This window comes from Ananas comosus, unplaced genomic scaffold (genome assembly GCF_001540865.1).
Source record: "Ananas comosus cultivar F153 unplaced genomic scaffold, ASM154086v1, whole genome shotgun sequence".
In the NCBI taxonomy this organism is placed as follows: Eukaryota; Viridiplantae; Streptophyta; class Magnoliopsida; order Poales; family Bromeliaceae; genus Ananas; species Ananas comosus.
The window spans coordinates 5,803-26,070 of NW_017891064.1; the positions used below are offsets into that span (position 1 = coordinate 5,803).

Genomic DNA, 20,268 nt, shown 5'->3' on the forward strand with positions numbered 1-20,268 from the left:
ACAATGAATCCTGTAAAGCTCTTAAATACCCAAAGAGAACAAAAAAATCCTATCTTATTGTTTAAACCAATGAAAAAAAAATATTAGTATGAACAGAAAAATGAATCATCTTCGCTTTTTCTTGGCTTTTCCCAAGTCATTAGAATGTTCTGAAAACTTCACAAGTATAACAATATAAACATTTGCCGAAAATAACTATTAATGAATAACTTTGTCTTCTGCAGAAGATTTGTTGAATAACTAGACAACAATAACATAGAAAATGAAAATTTACTACCAAAAGTGAAAGTTCAAGTAAGATTCATACTGCGAAACCTCTATAAGTTCAGTGGTGTCTCACACATTTATCCCTTTGAGAGTTGCGAGATTACAATGAAATATCATAAAGCTCAACCTTACCAAATACAAGTCATATGAAGTATAAATATGTGAATTACTAAATATGACAAAAAGTAGTTTAAAAAAAAAAACTAATTTACAACAAATTTTGCATACTCCTCTATCAATTTATTAATATACTTAATTAATGCTATGTTACAATTATATTCTTAGGAATAAAAAAATAGATGGCCCTTTATCGCCTTTTTTTTTGCCTTCAATGTATATGCACCATTCTAAATGAAAGCATAAATAAAATAATATTTAAAAGAAAAGTCGATCATGACATTAAAAATCATGAATGTCACCAAAGATGAATGTACTATCTAACTATATGCCCTTTGTTTAATTAGTAGCTTGCATATTCTTCGCCATTATATTTAGAGAATAAAAAAATATAGATGGAAAGGGTCATTATCTCTCCTCTTTTGTACTTTAAACAATATATGAACGCGGACTCCATCTAATTTTTATTTAGTCTAGAAAAAAAATAACTGTTATATACTTTTACTTTCTTATATAATCACACAATCTAGAAATAGTTAAATCTATTTATTAACTAGTAATTTTAAAATCAGAAAAAATAAAATAAATATTTTTTTCATGAAAATTTAAATCAACCATTTATTTTAAGTTAAAGAATAAAACAAATATTTTTATAAAAGAATCTAAATCAATCTACCTTTTTCTTGATGGTCCTAGTTTTTGGCTCTCTTTGCCTAGAAGACAATGGAGAAAATCCTCTTTTTTATCTGCAGATGGAAAACGTGAAAGAGTCCTCGTTTTTATCCTGCAGAAGGAAGAACGGAAAGAGAACTAAGAATTTTTTTTTTTTTTACTTGAGAAGAAGATATATTAAAAAATAAAAAAATAAAGAGAAAAAAAAAAACCCTAGATGAAGCTTCTAGAGAAATGGAGGTGGGAAGTGCCCGTACGGTGCGTGGAGTAAATGAATATGAGGCGGGATAGAAATTGGGAAAATTTTTTTGGCCCTCAACTGTACTATGTTTATAATAGTTTTTTCTATATTTTAAATTTTAAATTTTTTATTTTACCATATGGATATTATATATTTATCCAAAATTTATTAATTCATAATTAATTAATGATTTCACCATTAATTAATAAAATAATTTTTATTTTTTAATAATTGTTAATTCATAATATTTAAGTTTATATTTTTGGTTAAATAAAATTAAACCAATTAAGACAAAACAAAAAAAAAATCATCGAATTTATTAAATTAAAATTAACTAAATAAAATTTAGATAAAAATTTAAAATATGACTACAAAAGAATTAAATAAGTTAATTTTGAAACAATCATATAGAGTCAAAATTATATTCAAATCATTAATAGTGCAATATTTTAATTAATTAATAAAATTATAAGAATTAAAACTAATAAATATATTATATTAATGAAGTAAAACCATATTTAATTTAACGGAATAAAATAATTTAAATTTTTATTTCATAAATATATAGCAACATAAATTAAAACAAATTTTTAATATTTTAGCGACGGAATATTAATTTGTTGCTAAAAATTGAGTTTCAGCAACCACGTACTTGGTCGCTAATTATTCAACTTTATAGTGACGTTAGGTTACGTCGCTATTAATTATTGTTTGTCGCTAAAATTAATTTAGGGAAGAAAAAAGTGATCTCATTAAACTAATAGCGACTATATTTTAGCAATGAAGGTAAATTGTCGCTAATGATATTTTACAAAATCTCTTCTTTTCTTTTTAGCAACGAACATTAAATTTAGTCGCTATTTAATTGCTTTTAACGACAAAAAAATACTTTGTCGCTAAATATTTTGTCTCCATAGCTCAATATTGTTGTAGTGCTAGTCGGAATTTCCGGAGCCACCACCTCAAGATCCATTCTCCCCATTTGCAACTGTAGGGGTGCCTGATTGGTAACCCACAGAGCGAGGTTCTCCGCCGACTTCCGACTAAGTGCATCCGCGACCACGTTCGCCTTTCCGGGGTGGTAGAGGATATCAACATCGTAATTCTTAAGCAACTCCAACCACCGCCGTTGTCGCATGTTCAGCTCCTTCTGGGTGAACAAGTATTTCAAACTCTTATGGTCGGTGTAGATCTCGCAATGAGCACCATATAGATAGTGTCTCCAAAGCTTCAAAGCAAAGATCACCGCCGCCAATTCCAAATCATGTATGGGGTAGTTCTTCTCATAGCTTTTCAACTGACGGGATACATAAGCAATGACCCTCCCGCCTTGCATCAGCACACACCCCAGACCCAGATAGAACGCATCACTATATACCACATAATCATCACCCTGCACCGGTAGGGCGAGTACCGGAGTTGAAGTTAACCTTTCCTTCAACTCTTTAAAACTCCGGTCACACTCACCACTCCAAATAAATCGGGTGCCCTTCTGCGTCAGACGGGTGAGTGGAGTCACGATCTTCGAAAAGCCCTCCACAAACCGTCGGTAATAACCTGCCAAGCACACAAAACTTCTGACCTCAGCAACGTTCGTTGGGCGCGGCCAATTCTCAATAGCCTCTACTTTTCTCGGGTCAACAGAAACACCGCCCTCGGAAATAACATGCCCGAGAAAAGCAACTTCCCGGAGCCAGAAGTCACACTTCTTCAGCTTTGCGTACAACTTCTTTTCCCGAAGGATTTGAAGCACGGTGCGCAAATGCTCCGCATGCTCCTCCTCGTCACGCGAATAGACCAAGATGTCGTCTATAAAGACTACGACAAATCGGTCTAAGCACTCCCTGAACACCCGGTTCATCAAGCTCATGAACGCAGCCGGGGCATTTGTAAGCCCAAATGGCATTACAGTGAACTCGTAGTGTCCATACCGCGTGCGAAACGCGGTCTTCGAAACATCCTGCTGCTTAATCTTCAACTGATGGTATCCGGATTGAAGGTCAATCTTCGAGTACACTCGCGACCCCTGCAACTGATCAAACAAGTCATCGATGCGGGGTAACGGGTACTTGTTCTTCACAGTGACCTTATTCAATTCGCGGTAATCCACGCAAAGTCGAAACGATCCATCCTTTTTGCGCACAAACAATACCGGGGCTCCCCACGGTGACACGCTCGGCCTAATAAACTGCTTGTCGAGAAGATCCTGCAACTGATCCCTCAACTCCCTTAACTCAGCCGGCGCCATGCGATACGGGGCCTTAGATATCGGCACGGTCCCGGGAAGCAAGTCTATCATGAACTCGATTTCCCGGTCCGGCGGCATCCCCGGTAGCTCTGCCGGAAACACATCCGGAAACTCTCGCACAACTTCCAACTCCTCCAAAGCCGGCACTACTCGGTCGACTTCCATAACGGTCGCCAAGTAAGCCATGCAACCGCTATTAACTAGCTTCCTCGCTCTTGTCGCCGACACCGTCGCGGCGAAACACGAACTCTTGCAAGCTCGATACGTGAATTCCTCATGTCCCGGCTCCCGAAATGTGATCACTCTAGTCTTGCAGTCGATAGACACATAATACTTCGAGAGCCAGTTCATGCCCAAAATGACATCAAACTCCTTCAACCTCTTCAGCACTAACAGGTCGACCGGCATAATCCAGTCACCCACTTGTACTGGGCACGCCAAACATCGCTTCCTAACAAGGAAAGCTCGTCCGGGTCCTTCTACACGCCACACATTCTCCCCGAGACTAATCTCAATATCATGCACTTGTGCAAATGACCGGTTAATGAAGGAGTGAGATGCGCCAGTATCAAAAAGAGCTCTTGCTCGAACACCATTAACCAAAACCATACCTGCCACTACATTGCGCTCCTCGGCTTCAATGAGCTCCTCTTCTTGCACTTGCGCGGCATACATCCTTCCAATTGGAGCCGATCGTGCAGGTTCAGGTTGACGTGGTGCCGCCGCACGCCCAGCCGACGCCGCAGCAGGTGGCATGGCATAACGAGCCGGAATTGCCGGGGCCGATGCAACAGACTGAGCAGGTAAAGCCCCTCCTTGAGGGCAGTCGCGTGCGATGTGCCCTGCTTGCCCGCATCTAAAACACTTTCCTCGGCGCTGATCACACATACTGGGTCGATGGTCACCGCCGCAAAAGATACACCGCTACGCTCCACGACCCCTTGGTTGCAATCGTGGATACTTCGGGGGCTTTCTCGAACTCGACTGTCCCCCCGAACCACCGCCCGGTCGTTTCTTCCCTTTATCTTTCTCGAACGCCTCACGGTCCTCACGCTCGCAGGCGTTCCTGTGCTCGACCCATAAGGAACGGTCCAAAGCCTCCGCAAAAGTATGAAACTTGAAAGCATGCACAGTCCGAAACACGCCGGGTCGGAGTCCCCTCACGAAGCAATCTGCTCGGTCTTGCTCTGTTGTTGCCACGTCCGGGACGCAGTTCAAAAGATGTGTGAACTCCCGCTCATACTCCCGAACGGTGCGGTTGCCTTGCTTAAGCTTCCTGAAGTCCTCCCGCATCTTCCTCTTATCGCTATCGGGAAAGTACTCCGCAAACATCAATCTTCAGAACTCCTCCCAATCGATCGGGGGAAGATCCGGAGATCGATCCTGCCTTACTCTCTTCCACCACACCCTGGCCCGCTTATCAAAGCAATGAGCGGCCAAATTAACTTTGTCCCGCTCCTCTGTATAGATGTCCTCGAACAGGGTCTCCATCGAGGCCAACCATGTCTCCACCGTCCAAGGATCTATCACTTCTCCGTCGAACGTAGGCGGGTGGAACTTCGTAAACCTTGTGAGAGCCGTGTAGCCACGCTTTCGCTCCGCCTCCTCCGCCGCCGCTATAGGCGTAGGAGATCTTGACGCCGCAGGAGGAATATCCACCGGTGGGGGTTGCGCCGCCACCGAAACTGGCGCATCACCCACACCCTCGGCCGCATTAGGGGCGCGAACCGAAAGGCGCAGGTGGAACGTGGCCTTGGCCAACTGCCGCAGCCGCCGCTTGACGCTCCATAAGCTCCTGGAGCCGATCGAACCGCCCTGCTAACGCGGCAACTTGTGCCCGCAATTCTTGCACCTCACTAGGCCCAGCTGGCTCTGGTGCCGCCGGGGGCACAGCTGACTCGGGCACCCCTGGGGGTGGTGCCGGAGCTGTCCTACGCACGTAGCGTCTCTTTGGTGCCATCAGCTCCTGAAACGCAAACAATCGGTTAATTACTTAACCCAACGACGTCTTCGCAGTTACGAAACGATACAACTTAATCACACAAATCAGACGGAAGCTCACGAGTGTACCCGTTCTTGACTCTCGGTATTGTGTTGTCGGCCGCCAACACAATCGCCTTAAGTCGGGGACTAGTACACTCAATTCATCTCTAGCAACTACTAGAGTATCAACACCGACTTCGACCCAATCGATCAACTCCCGCCACGTCATAGGTTCACGTCGCACTCACGCACCTATAACCTTATCGTTTACCATCCTAGAGTCTCCTAGGTCAGTCCTAGACTCTCTCTTTTCTGCTTGCTCTTACTCGCTCTGATACCACAACTGTCACGCCTCGCCCCGAGTCCGCTACCTATCTGGCACGATTCGGGCACGGCGAGCGGACCGCCGAATGGAAAGCACCTCCTCTGTCCGCCCAAGGCTCAACCACTAGACTGTGTACAACAAGTTCCCAGGAACAACTTGGTTACATACACAATCAACCAACCACAACAATTACGAGAGCACAACCAGTACTTATCAAACAAGAGCAAGCAACACATGTAAGGCATACAAGTGATAAAAGAGATATGTACTTAACTATTAACTCATTAACTTATACAATTATCCATTCTTTACATTCATACAAAATGTAGGTACAAGCCACTCAAACCTCACCCTATACATCGTCTACTCTCAAAATAGGTACACGGTGTAACTAATGCATAAAGGAAATAGCCTCTACCAATGTCACTAGGGCGCTACGCCCTTGCCGCGATCCTCACCGGGGACGCTCGAGCTCGGACCTGCAATGTGGTGGAGTGAGAACTACGAATAGTTCCCAGTGGGTTCGGCCGCTGACTCCGCCGATCTCCCCACTAGGTCTTAAGCAGGCACAGATAGATATGCAGATAGATAGATATATAAACTGAAAGCAGTAATAGTAATAAACAACTATGATCTATCAATGCCTCAATCCAATGAAATGCATGCACAACTCATAGTAAGAATGCTGGCCGTCTCACTACCATGTTCAACAACAAGGTCACTCATCTGATTACCCAATCTCTCGGCGAACGCAAGGCCCGCTCACAGTCTCACGTCTCTAAGTCTCATAGGAGAGGTGGCTAGCTATTCACCTACCCCGAGACCGCCTGCGGACACTACACTGGTCCAAGGGCACTACACTGGCCCCCTCGCGTGCCAAACTCCGGAGTGCACTACCTGTGAGGAGCTACCTCCACAGGTGCAGACAGGCTAAGTGAGCTCGATCAAATCTCATGAACTGGGAACACCCTAACCAACCAGGGGTGATAGCAACATAGTATCTCACTATACTAATGTCCTCATGCCGCTCTTGCACTACTTAATGCCACTCGTTCAATGTTTAAGATTAACTAGATGCCACTCGTTCTCTTGACAAGTTCTTGATACACTAGTTTCTAATACACTAGGTTCATATTCACATAAACATATTCGTCATATATAGGGCGAACTATCTCATAATATTTAACTCATGCATACTAGGTTTTCATTCATGGTATCCACAACCTAAAACATCACTAGCATGCAAGGATATGCACAATAACATTTAACACCCTATAATGCTATATCGCAATATGTAACTGATCAATAATAATACTCAGACATAAAGAGCAGCCCGACTGCTTCGGGATGGCACTCCCCCACCTCGTGGTGATGCCGTGACTCTTCGATTGCGATTCGCCGACGTCTCGACGCCTCGTTGGCCTTCTAGGCGAGAATGAAGCTCCGAAGGTCTTCTTGGCGATAACTTCGCACCTACTCGACGGATCGACGAACCGTCTCCGCCTACACGTTCAGGGACCTAGCAATTAGGTTTGCGACCATTCAAATTAGATCAAAACCCTAGATTTGCCAAAATTCCAAATCGAAGCCCTAAATCTCGACATTGGAGAAATCCGCGGTGCGAGCTTCGATTTCGAGCTCGAACCTTCTCCCTAGCTCCAATAGGTTCCATTCGAACCCATCCTAAATCACAAAACCCTCAAACCCTAGAAATACCATCAAAGGGTTTAGAGCTTACCTCTAAACAAAGCTCCAAGCTTGAAGAGGGGGAGAAGAAGACGATCTTCCTCTTCTTCCTAGTCCTCTCATTCTCTTTCTCCTTCTTTTCCTTCCTCTCCTTCTTCTTCTTCTCCTTCTCCTTCTTTTCCTTTCTAGAGAGAGAGAGGGAAAGAGTGTGAGAGAGGAAGAGAGCAACTGAGAGAGAGAGGAGTCCCCTAGCCTCTCTTATAAGCCACTTTGCAAATAAACCCCTCAACTTTTCACTTCTTGAAACAGCCCTCCCTGGACTATTTTCGCAGTGAGGGACCGGTCCCTGCTCGGGGAGACCGGTCCCTGAAAGCTGCACAATCAGGCAGAGGGGATTTCGCGTTCGGGAACCGGTCCTTGCTTGAGAGACCGGTCCCCGGGAGACCGGTCCGTGTCCGAGAGACCGGTTCCCGAGAGCGACACCTTCGGGACTTAGCCAAATTTCGGCTTCTCTCGCTGGGCCAACGTTCGGGAACCGGTCCCTGCCTACCAGGGACCGGTCTCATCAGAGACCTCCGCAGCCCAGCCCGATGGAACCGGTCCCACCCTGCCAGGGACCGGTCCCCGAGAGCATTTTTGCCCCAGTGCAGCTTTTGCACTGGCGCTCTCACGGACACCTCCTTAATGCATTGTGATCACCTTTGGACTTTCCGAAGCTTGCACGCACGACAATCAGTCGATTCTTGACGAAGTCTAACCCTCGGGTTTCGAGGATTCACTTCCTTTACAGTTCCGATGCATCCGGAGGTGAGCACGGTGACCGCTGGTCAGTGCTGATCACAGTGCTCACCTTACCTTGGATCAGCAGTGTCTGGTTAGCTCCTGTTCGGTACGTTTTTCCGTGGCTGCGCGCTATTCGCCGAACCTTCGGGTTGCTCCCGCGCTTCCCACAGCGAGCCGTTGTGCTCCGAATCGTGACCACGGCCTCCGGTACGTCGAGACCTGTCAGTACGTGTCTCTGCGGACTTTGGAAGTCGGTTTGCGTGAACGAGCCACTTGATCGCTCAAATTACATAAAATGATAGGATTTTATGTAATTAGAGGGACTTTTGTGCAATTGTGCACCCTAGGGCCACTGTGGATAGTGTGTATGAGTGTGTTTGACCTCTGGACTGATTGTCCATGATCCGTTAGCTTTTGCGGAAATCGAAGAGTCGATTTCGGTGCGTTTTTCGGCGAAATTCACCGAAAGAATGCGGTTTCGGTTCGGATTTCTTCCGACGTGGTTTGGTTGTCTTGTGTGTGGTCGCTGAGTCTTGTTGGCTAGTCACCATCATCATTTTGTAGGTTCGGTGATGATGGGTGAGCGACGGTGGGTTCCGGTGTCAAAATAGACACTTCCGGGAACCCGGATTCGTACAATTATCCGGTGATAATTGTGTAGTGTTGTTATCTTGTGTTTGCTGCCAAAACATCCAAATCGGAGTGTTCTGGTGCAGCAGGTGACTCGTGGCACGAGTCGGTGAGTTTCGGGACACTTAGTGGGTCCCGACGGCGTCCCGGTGTGGTTTTCGGGACTTCCGGCAAGTTACGGTAATCGGTATTGGGAAACCGATCTTCGTGAAATTGTTTGTGGGGTTGTGGATACTGTGGTTATTAGTTGTGGGTTAGATACTAACCCTGTGGACCCTTTATAGGTCTTGTCGACATTCTTTTGCAGTCAGGAGACAGACGCGACATCTTTACAGGTGGGTACTTCGATCCGACGTCGGTACAGTGGTGCACGCTTGGTGATGGTTTCTTACCCTTACTCTTATGTTGTTACTGTCGCATAGTATATTGAGCCTTGCACCCTTATTTATTCGTTATACACTACTCGTTGTTTGCATGCTTAGTATCCTGAGTAGGAGTAGAGCAGTTCTATCTATATGCGTATCTGTTGACCTAGTTGGTCTGTTGTTGCATTCAGTATCTGTTGACCTAGTTGGTTGGTTGTGCATTCTGTATCTGTTGACCTGGTTGGTCTGTTGTTGCATTCTGTATCTGTTGACCTAGTTGGTCTGTTGTTGCATTCAGTATCTGTTGACCTAGTTGGTCTGTTGTTGCATTCAGTATCTGTTGACTTAGTTGGTCGATTGTTGCATTCCGTGTCTGTTGATCTAGTTGGTTGGTTGTTGCATTCCGTATCTGTTGACCTGCTTGGTCGGTTCTCGTACATCGTTCGATGACCTATGAGGTCGGTGTACCCTGAGGGGTTGGATTGTCGGCTAGTGGCCGACGGTAATTCGGGATTCTATTGATATACTCTAGGGACCTATTCGTCGGTTCGTCGTGCATATATGTTAGTTGACATTAGTAGTCAGTGCTTGTATACCTTCGGTAGGATGTTGAGTGGTTCCCTCTTAGTTGACCTGAGTAGTCGGTTCTTGTGCTTCTATATAGTTTGATGACCTATTGGTCGGTTTGCCCCGAGGGGCGGTGATTGTCGGCTGGTTGCCGACGTTTGGCTATTGATCATATCTGCATTGATCGCCACAGCTCGAGTGCATTTCACGTACATCGGCGGTCTGATCCACCGCAGGGGGTGTTCTTTTCCGGAAAAGTGGTCGTACATCCGACCCGTGAGCCCAGCGGTGTTCTCTTTGTGCTAGGGTTACATGCCAGGTGCGAGCAGGTTGTGGCTTTTGCCTGAGGTCCTTAGACCGACACGGCGGTTTAGATTGGGTACTGTTGGACTACTTGTCCAGTTGTTGTATATAGCTGTAGTAGTGGTTGATGCATACATACTTGTAGTTCTTTCGTTACATTGTCTTGCTACTATAGTCTTGTTACATGTATACACTCAGTTGTTCATTGCAGTAGCGGTAGTTGTACTTTCTTTCATATATATGTCTCTTTCATTCATTATTATTGCTACTGTATTTTCTACTGACCCGTACTGTTGTTTAGCTCTTCCTGATCCGGTGAGTACTCCTCGCCTTCATCGGCTTGCGGTACCCACTGGGAGGGGAGACATGTTTACATGTTCTCACCTCCCCCACTATTTTTCAGGTATCGCGGGCGGTGAGGGTTGAGACGAGACGTGAGATACGTACATAGCGGTCGATAGAGCTTTCGACCCAGGTTATTCGGTTTAGTTTCTACCCCTACTATTCTGTTGATATAGCTTAGATAGTTTATATGGTTCAGTTTTTGGGTATTTCAGTTAACTATCATAATTTGATTTGGTTTTGTGAATGTAATAAAAAAAGATTCGTGGTTTTCGTTAATAAAAGGTTTTCTACCCCTCGTGGTAGCGTTATTAAAGAATAAAGGTTTCCGTGTAGGAAACAATTTTCAAAAAGATTTTTTGTGGATTTATGTTTAAATATTGAATGTATAAGTGTGATGTGAATGGTGAATGAATGAATGTATAGTCGTTTCTATATTCATTTGGTTGTGGTTGTACCTCGGTTACTCCTTGTACTTGTGCGACGCCATGCAAATATAGAGGAGACTCTGTCCGCGTGAACAGTGGATTTCCTGTATTTGTGGCGGATCTGGCATTCCCTGGGGTTAGGTTTTCAAAAAAAAAAAAAAAAAAAAAAATTTCCGCGGTATTTTTAACCTAAAGGGACCCCGGGGCGTGACATCGACAGACAGGACGGGTGTAATCACAGTCCCTGGGACGGGTGTATTCACAGTCCCTAGTGAGATTGGGTTCGAGATTGCATTATTCTACATATAGTAGTGTTGGATCATGATAGTATAGTGGCATATAGCTGTAGATTGTTTCCAGTTCCTTTACTATCATTGAGCATATCATCTGTAGACTTTGAGCAGTTGAGGTTGGTAGCGGTACCCACTGAGGACTACTTCTTTTTGCAGTAGGATCACGCCCAATTGTGGATCTTTTGCAGAGCCTTCTTGTTCGGCTGCTGCTGCTGATCTGGATCGTGGAAAGGGAGTCGCGAGTTAGACCCTTCCCAGTTGCTGCTGACTTAGAGACATTTCACCAGTTACAGGTAGTTGTATTTTTGGTTCTTTACATACTTATGTTATTTCTCGCTGGAGCGATTGTTTATATATCAGGATACTATGTATGCACTGATCCGATATTATTTATATATGTTTTCCTCTTTAGCAACTCTATATTACTAGTTGTAGTATTGTATGTTTACAGGTACAACTATCGCTTCGTATACAATGAAAATTTCTTTGTATGCGGCGGATTTGTTGGCGCACCTGAAAAAACGAGTAATCCGGGACGTGACACTATGTATATTATTATTATAATTTTTATATATAGATTAAATATATTTAAAATTATAATAAACATATATTAATAATATATAAGAGTTATATATTTAAAAATATTAATAAATAATTACAAATTAATTTATAAATAAAATATTATATAATAGTATTTTTCTATAAAAATAAAATACTATATATAATAAATAAATATTAATAAATGCTCTATATATACATTTGTTATGCAGTATGAAGTTAACATCAAATCAATGAAAAAAAAAGTACAAGATCAGAGAGAGAAAGAGTAACTTGTGCGGACCATTCTTGTCCAAATAATTAAACAAACAAGTTTTATTAGAATTACCTAATCCAATCTCCGCAGCCATTCATAAGGTGGCAAGTACAGAATAATTTGTAGCCCTTAAACAGACTTAAATTAGAAAAACAATCCCAATCTAATTATTAGGGATCAACTTAAACTATGTAGTCCTAATCAAATCCAACTTACAGTCAAATCAGTGGCGGATTTAGAAATTTTTTTTTATGGGGTCAATATATAAGAAAGAAAAAAAAATATAATTTTTTTTTTAAAAAATAAACTAGTCATTAGTATTGTATAAAAACTACTAATACACTTATTGTATTTTTATATACTATAACAATATAAAACAACTACTATTTATTTCATAAGTAAAAGGAATAAATTCACAATTAAAGAAAAAAAAATAAGGATCCACACACATGCATATCTTATATTTTGCATTCCAATTAAAAAATTAGAAGAAAAAGAAATTACTGTCATCTAAGAAGGATTGGATTTGGTCTTTGAAATATTAATTAATATATTAATTAGATTTAATATGACTGAGAGAGAGTAAAAGGGAAGATTTTGTGGGATAATGGAGGCTAGAATTCTTTTATTAAAATCTTAACTATTAAACTAAATAAACTCTAATTAAATTAATATTAAATCCAATCCTTATTTTTTTTTATTAATTAATTAATATATTAATTAGATTTAATATGATCTTTTGAAGTATACGTACACGTATACTTCAAAAGAAGTGTATGATATATATCCCACCCATCCAATGGGTGGGGTATTTTTATTAGTCACATGACCCACTCATTTGATAGGTACTCGTGTATAAAAATATGTACCATTTTTTCGACGTACAAGTAATTTTTTTCTATTTGCTTTGCCCATAGGAGAGAAATTTTTTTCTATTTGCTTTGCCCATAGGAGAGAGAGAGAGAGAGAGAGAGAGAGAGAGAGAGAGAGAGAGAGAGAGAGAGAGAGAGAGAGAGAGGAAGGATGAGTGCGAGAGAGTTCTCAATTTTCATATTGCATTTTGTACTAAACAAAACAAAAAACAAAACTAGAAAAATATTTGTTCTAAAATTATCACTTTAGCCCCCGAAAATATCTCATATATATATAGAAGTCATTGAGGAGAAAAATTTAACTTCACTTAGTCTTAAGTGATCGAATTCAGTTATTTTTTAAAATATAAGCTTTATCTTAGCCTTTGATTTTAAGTGATATTTTTTAAAGGCTAAATTACTCTTTCTTTATTTTAAAGGTAAATTACTCTTTCTTTATTTTAAAGGTTAAATTACTCTTCCTGTAAATACTCTTTCTTTATTTTTCCCCTTTAACTTTAAAAAATCTATACTTTACCTTTTCAATATTTCAAGTTGTTGCATTTAGCCATTCCTTAATTAGGATTCTATGTTACTATTCCGTTTATTTCTTATAGTTTGTACCAAAAATATCCTTCAAAATGAGAGAAAAATATTAAAATTTTTTTTTTCTTATAGAAAAATAAGGAAAATTTGATTATTTTTCCATTTCCATTAACACTGTACTCTCTTGAAAATATTTCTTAAATTTTAAGGGGGCGAAATATAAGTTTTTAAAAGTTAAGAAAGAAAAGTAAAAAATTTTGGATATTTAAAGCAAAGTTTTCTATAATTTAGGCTTTTATTCTGATCAGTCGATCAATTTTTTGATTAAATTTAATTTGCTGCATCAGTAGTTCTGTTTATCGAACTAATTAAAGGGATTAATTTTTTCACCATTTGCATTCAAATCATACACAAACAATATATAGGAGTATGAATTGCATTTCATTAATTTGTTGGCAAATAATTAACAAGTAGTGGGCCTACACTTGGCTCAAGCTATTGTAAGATTTAATCAAAATAGACTTATTAATTTTTTGCATTCATATATACGCTTCGAGAAAGATTTGGTCATGCACTCAAAGAGTCCAAAACTCTTTTAGGCACCTTAGAATTTAATACAGTTTTTTTTGAGAGATAGGTTGCTAGAATTTAATACAGTTACGTTATATTATATCCGTGCTATATATTTTCATGATAATACATATTATTGTGAACGTTGACACGAGAAGCACCTCTCTACACCTCTCTCATGATCTCTTTCTCTCTCTCTCTCTCCCTTTCATGGCGTCCATGCAGCGTCCTGCCTCCTACTATTAGTTAAAGCCTCAATATTCAAAAAAAAACCTTTTTGAGAAGTCTAAAATTAAGAACATGCTATGGATATTACAGAAATCGTGTAACGTTCTAAATCACGCGATATATATATATATATATATATATTCAATTAAAAGATTTTAGATTTTCTCTCATTTTTGTTAAAATTGGTTTCAAATTAATTAATTTTTATCAATTAATTTTTTGATCAGATGATATTAAAACTGCCGGCTTTACGTGCCATAGATTCTTTTTAAGTTTTCATTTCTCTTTCGTTGTGGACTATTGATCTGTTATGTATTATATATATATATATACAAGTAGATATATATATATGAAGACTATTTCTAAACTAGCTGTTTCTGTAACATCACTTTCCGATAATCACTTTTCAGATTCTCCTCCGAAAGGATTCCTCAAACCTTCCATGTGCGATTTCTTCCTTTCCTTCCCTTCACGCAATTACTTATCTTCCTCCCTTCCACTAGCGGCCGAGCCTTAATTACACCAGAAAATAATTAAGCAACAACAACTTATTAATTAGATCAAGTTAGGAGGAGGCTGAGAAACAGTACTGGAATCAAGTAAGAACCTCATGAGCCCAAGAACACGGCGAATCGCCGGCCTGCGCGAGTGCTTCGACTCCGGCGTCGCCGTCCCGTTCCTCTGCTGCCTCGCGCTCTCCGTCCTCACCTTCGCAGCCTCTTACCTCACCCTCCACCGGACCTCCTTCAAATTCTCTCCCTTTCAGAGCCTGATCTTCTCCTCCTCTCACCACCTACTCTACCTTCCGCAGCCCAACAACACCACTACTCCCCACCACGCACCTCCTCCCTCCAACTTATGGCATGAGATGAGCGACGAGGAGCTGCTGCGGAAGGCGGCGACGACGACGACGACGGCGGCGGCTTCTTGCGGCGGCAAGGCCGAGGAGAGGAAGAAGGTGGCGTTCATGTTCCTGACCCGGGGGAGGATGCCGCTGGCGCCGCTGTGGGAACGGTTCTTCCGCGGGCACGACAGCAGGCTCTTCTCCATCTACGTCCACGCGCCGCCGCCGGAATTCACGGAGGAGCCGCCGCAGGGGTCCGTCTTCTTCCGGCGTCAGATCCCCAGCAAGGTCAGTCGCCAGTTGCTTAGCTAATCTCTTATTATGATCACTTTTTGGCTATTCTTATTACTCTCTAGATTGCTTTTATTACTTAAAAATTAATCCAATATGAGTTTTCTAAATCGAGGGGATAGGATTAAAGCATTTTCCTCCCCCGGGAGAGATCGCAAGTTTGATTCTATTTGCACGCATGTCGGCCTGATGACATTTACATACAACAAAAAGCAACCCAAAAAAAAAAAACCCCACCTGTTTCACTTTTTTCAGGTCCCATAATCTAGTAATTTAGGCCACAAAATTGAAAATTTAATAACTTCATAGAGGTATAGATATAATAACAGTTATAAAAATGATTATTATGATCTATATTCTAACTTGTTAACCATATCGATCTTCTTGGCTACTAAGTATATCGCATTGTATAAGGTTTAGCAAGCATATATATACGTGTACGTGGACACTGCGATCAGTAGGAAATTTATATTTTTAAAAGGTACGTCCTTATGATGAAAATCAAAATAAAATTATACAATAGCTTAGTGCACTGTTCAAACACGATGAATAATTAATTAAAAGTGAAAATAATAGCATTTAATTTACATGATTCATACTGATCATTCACAGCAAATTAGCCTTTAATAAAATTAAGGGGCGCTAGCTATTTCTTTTTTTTCATTTCTTTTTTTTTTTTTTTTGAGAAAGAGGTAGACGAGCTACCTGCTTCATTTATTGAGAAATGAACTAGGCGAAATAGTATGGAAGCAGCTAGGGCTTCCGAGGCATGAGACAAACAGCAAGAAAGAACAGAAATAGAAAAAACACTCGAAAAAGTTGAAAACTTCAAAAAAAAGGCTGAAAAAGTTGAGTAAAGAGGATTAAAGAAGGTGTTGCACGTGGGGTGATTTCATAGGTTTGGTCCAAGACTTCGTAAGTAGGATAGCACGCTCTAGCGCATGGGTGGCATTGGGGCTCATCGAGTAGAAAATGAGGTTGTTCCTTTCCATCCAGACAACCCACCAAGTAGCCGCCAAAGAGGTTAGGGCCATAGATCTTTGCGCTGTGCCGGTAATTGCAGTAGTTCTGTACCAAAGAGCCCGAACACAGTACGAATCGTCGGCAGGTACCTCCGCCTTAAAGAGTAAGAAGCGCGTGAAGATGCAGTTGGTGAAGAGGTGATCGCAACTTTCCGAAGCGAATGCACGGAAATTATAGTAGTCGGCGACCTGCATCCCACGGTTGAGCAGTCTGTTAGCAGTAGGTAGTCTTTTGCGCAGTAGGACCCAAATGAAGACTTTGATTTTGTTGGGAATTTTTAAAGTCCAAATGTAGTGGTAGAAGGTGTCCTTGAGCCCTGTGTTGTCGAGGAACATGTAGAGGGATTTGACTGTGAACAGTTGGTTGGGGGTCCATCTCCATCTTAGTATATCCGGGCAGTTCGTGGGATAGAAACGGAGGAGTAGGTCTTTGAGTAGCGCGAATTGTGTGTGGTTGATGTTGGATCGGCTTATCGCAAACCCTCTGCAGATGAAGCGCCATCTCCATCCATTAGGGCTCCAACATTGAGAGACTCTCACCTCTTTATGTCTAATGTTAGCAAAGATGGCTAGGAACAGGGTGCTAAGAGGGGCTTCCCCTGTCCAGATATCTGTCCACATTCTGATGGTAGAGCCGTCTCCAAGTTCAAAAGAAAGCTCGCACTTGAACATTTGTCTTCAACAGAACACGCTTTTCCACCACTGGGAGTACGGTACAAAGGCTGTTCCTTCGTACAGCGGCCTCCGTCTAGTGTAATAGAGGCATCTTATCAACTTGCACCAGAGAAGGTGTGGCTCATTGTAAAAACACCACTACCATTTAGATAAGAGAGCCTGGTTCATGGACTCCAAATCTTTGACCCCTAGCCTGCCATCATCCTTGCTTTTGCAAACAGTTTTCCAGTTTACAAGGCAAGCGCCCCCGGAAACTTCGGAGCCTTCTTTCCAGAAGAAGACTCGTCCTAGGGATTCAATACGATGCAGAACTCAGTGAGGGGCTTTGAAGGTAGAGAGATAGAAGAGTGGCAGACTTGTAAGGACAGAATTGACGAGGGTCAGTCTACCTCCTTGTGATAGGAGTTTAGCTTTCCAACTGTTGATTCTTGCTTCTATACGATTGATGACCGAGACCCGGTCTTCCTTTCGAATCTGCTTATTGTAGAGCGGGATGCCCAGGTAGCGGAACGGTAGGTTATCAGCTTTGCACCCTAAAATGTGGGCAAGCCTGTCACCTTTACAGGGGCTGGGCCCTAGGTAGTAAAGTTCAGATTTGTCCTTGTTGATCCTAAGCCCGGAGACCCATTCAAATAATTTTCAGAGAAATTGTAGGTTTTGAATAATTCATTTCGTAGGTTCGCAGAAGAAAATCGTGTCGTCGGCGTATTGGATGAGTGCTGTCTCGCAATCTGGTGACGGCCCAATGCCAGCTATTAAGTTGTTGTTCCTAGCTTCTTCAGTCATCCTGGCCAAACAGTCCACCACCAGGAGAAATAGGTAAGGGGAGAGTGGGTCCCCCTGCCAGAGGTCCTTTCTAGCTTTTAGCCAGGGGGTAGGCGAGTTGTTTACTAAAATGGCCAATTTTGTATTGCAAGTACACTATTCAATCCAAGCCCTCCATTTATCACTGAAACCGAGCTAGCGTAATATACTTTGGAGGAAGGTCCATCTGACATTGTCGAAAGCTTTTTCGAAATCGGCCTTGATGCTAACGCATTCCTTGTCGGTTTTTGAGCACCAATTGATGAGTTCAGTTGCGGTGACGAAGGAGTCTAGCATTAGGCGGCCTTTGAGGAAAGCTGATTGTGAAGAGGAGATGATGGATGGAAGAACGCTTGCTAGCCTATTGGCCAGGACTTTGAAAATAATCTTCTGAATGCCGTTGATAAGGCTGATCGGACGAAAGTCGTTTACCTTGCGCGCTCCGTTTTTTTTGGGGATAAGGCACACGAAGAAATAGTCAACCGGGGCAGTAGAAAGCTTGTTATTCTGTAGGTCGATGAAGATTTTGAGGATGTCCCCCTTGATTGATTCCCAGAAGGTTTGATAGAAAATAAGTAGGAATGCGTCAGGCCCAGGGGCTTTGTCGCTGCCTAACTGGAAGGTAGTCGTCTTAACCTCGTCCAAAGTGAATGAGGTCGTGAGGAGATCCGGGTTGAGTAGTCTATTGGAACTGTAAAGGCTGCTCCAGTTTTCGGGCGGTGAATGTTGCTCAGCGGCCTGCCCGAAGAGCTGTTTGAATTTGTTGAAAAGTATGATCTCTTATGCTCTTCAGACGAGATTTGCCGGCCACAATCGTCTTTAATGGCTTCGATCGCGTTGATTCGCTTCCTTCCGTTTGCCACCGCGTGGAAAAATTTGGTGTTGTTATCGCCTTCCCTTAACCAGCGTTGTTTAGATCTAGTTTTCCACAAGATTTCTTTCTCAGATAGAATGTCTTGCAGATCGAATTTGAGGCTGGCCCGTTTGTCCGACCTTTCCTTTGATAAGATAGTCTGTTCCTCTAGCTGGTCAATGGCTTGGAGTTCTTGAGTCAGAAGCTTCTTGGTGTTGGAGATGCTATAAAAGTTCGTCCTGCACCATTCTTTGATGCGAGCTCTGCAAAGCCTAAGTTTGGCAGTTATATATAGTTAGGATAGCAGAACTCTTGGGACTGACTTCATTTCACTAGATCGGTATCTTAGCGACGAAGTCCTCCTTGGTGAGCCAAACCCTTTCAAAACGAAATCTTGGCTTGGGGCGCTGTATTTTCATGGAAATGATAATTGGGGTGTGATCGGAGGTGGTACGGGGGAGGGCTTTGACGTTACATAGCGGGAAGGATTGGTCCCATTCCGTGGAAACGAGAAATCTGTCAAGTTCGACCATGGAGGGGGATCGTTGCATATTCGACCAAGTGTATACTTGGTTGGAGAGTGGAAGATCGATCGCTACAAGGTTGCTAATGAGGTCGGTGAACATGGCCATGGCTCTTGAGCTCCACGGATTCCCTTTTCTTTCAGAGTAGGTTTTGGTGAAGTTGAAGTCGCCGCAGATGACCCAATTGTTAGTGCAGATCTCTTTGAGGGAGAGAAGTTCATAGCAGAAATTCTCCTTGCCGTCCCAGGTTGGAGGCCCGTAAATATTCGTGAGATGGAATCCCTTACCACTGGCCAGGTGGGTTAGGTAAAGCGTGAGGGAGCGGTCACGCACTAGAACCTCTTTACAAGAGAAGAAACTGGAGCTCCAACACGTAATTAGACCACCGGAGGCCCCGGTTGCCGGGATGAAATGGCATTTGCCAAAATTGGATCCACAGAAAGATCGAAGGAAAGACCAGGATACTGAATCCACTTTAGATTCTTGAAAGCATACAACCGTACTAAGAGAGAGGACACAACAGATTTGACACTACGACGCTTGACCGGGTCATTCAGACCGCGAACATTCCAACTGAGGATACGAAACATCGAAACAGGACAGGGGACCCAAGACCCACACAAAAGGACAGTGAACAGGCGATTGTCAACACGAAGGCAACCTAAGCTTCGGCACGCAGGAACTTGCGGAGTTCCGCTGCTTCATCGTCAGAAAGTGCCACACCACATCATCGACTCTTCACTTTCAGTTTCGCGCGCGACCACCTGCGGGTCGGCTTTTCCGGGCACGATGCTCCCTCGATCTAGCTTGCCTTCCTGAGCATCGCGCGCCCAAGGGCTGTCGATGCCGGCTGGTTGCAAAAACGTGCACTCGAGCGTGAAGGTACTCGTGGTGCGTAGGCCGAAGCCGCTTGAGCGCAGATAGGGGGGGCGATAGGGGCAATCGGAGGCGGTGCGTAGAGGAGAGGGTAGACGGGGGCAGGCACAGGAGTAGGTG

General features: G+C 42.6%; 2 protein-coding genes across 2 annotated transcripts; one reads left to right on the forward strand and one right to left on the reverse strand.

Annotated features, from left to right (window-relative positions):
• Positions 1-3,908: 3,908 nt before the first annotated feature.
• Positions 3,909-4,433, reverse strand: LOC109704590 (the record flags this gene model as incomplete). The annotated part of the gene is made up of 1 exon (XM_020225347.1): positions 3,909-4,433. A coding segment is annotated over exon 1 (525 nt), but the record flags the coding sequence as incomplete, so codon positions are not given.
• Positions 4,434-14,777: 10,344 nt separating this feature from the next.
• Positions 14,778-15,430, forward strand: LOC109704591. Its single transcript, XM_020225348.1, has one exon. It carries the CDS (start codon positions 14,870-14,872, stop codon positions 15,413-15,415), a length of 546 nt encoding a protein of 181 aa, XP_020080937.1. The 5' UTR covers positions 14,778-14,869; the 3' UTR covers positions 15,416-15,430.
• Positions 15,431-20,268: the final 4,838 nt, after the last annotated feature.

Excerpts from the sequence above, each read along its gene's own strand:
- LOC109704591 (XM_020225348.1), top strand. The coding sequence starts at position 14,870 with ATGAGCCCAAGAACACGGCGAATCGCCGGCCTGCGCGAGTGCTTCGAC.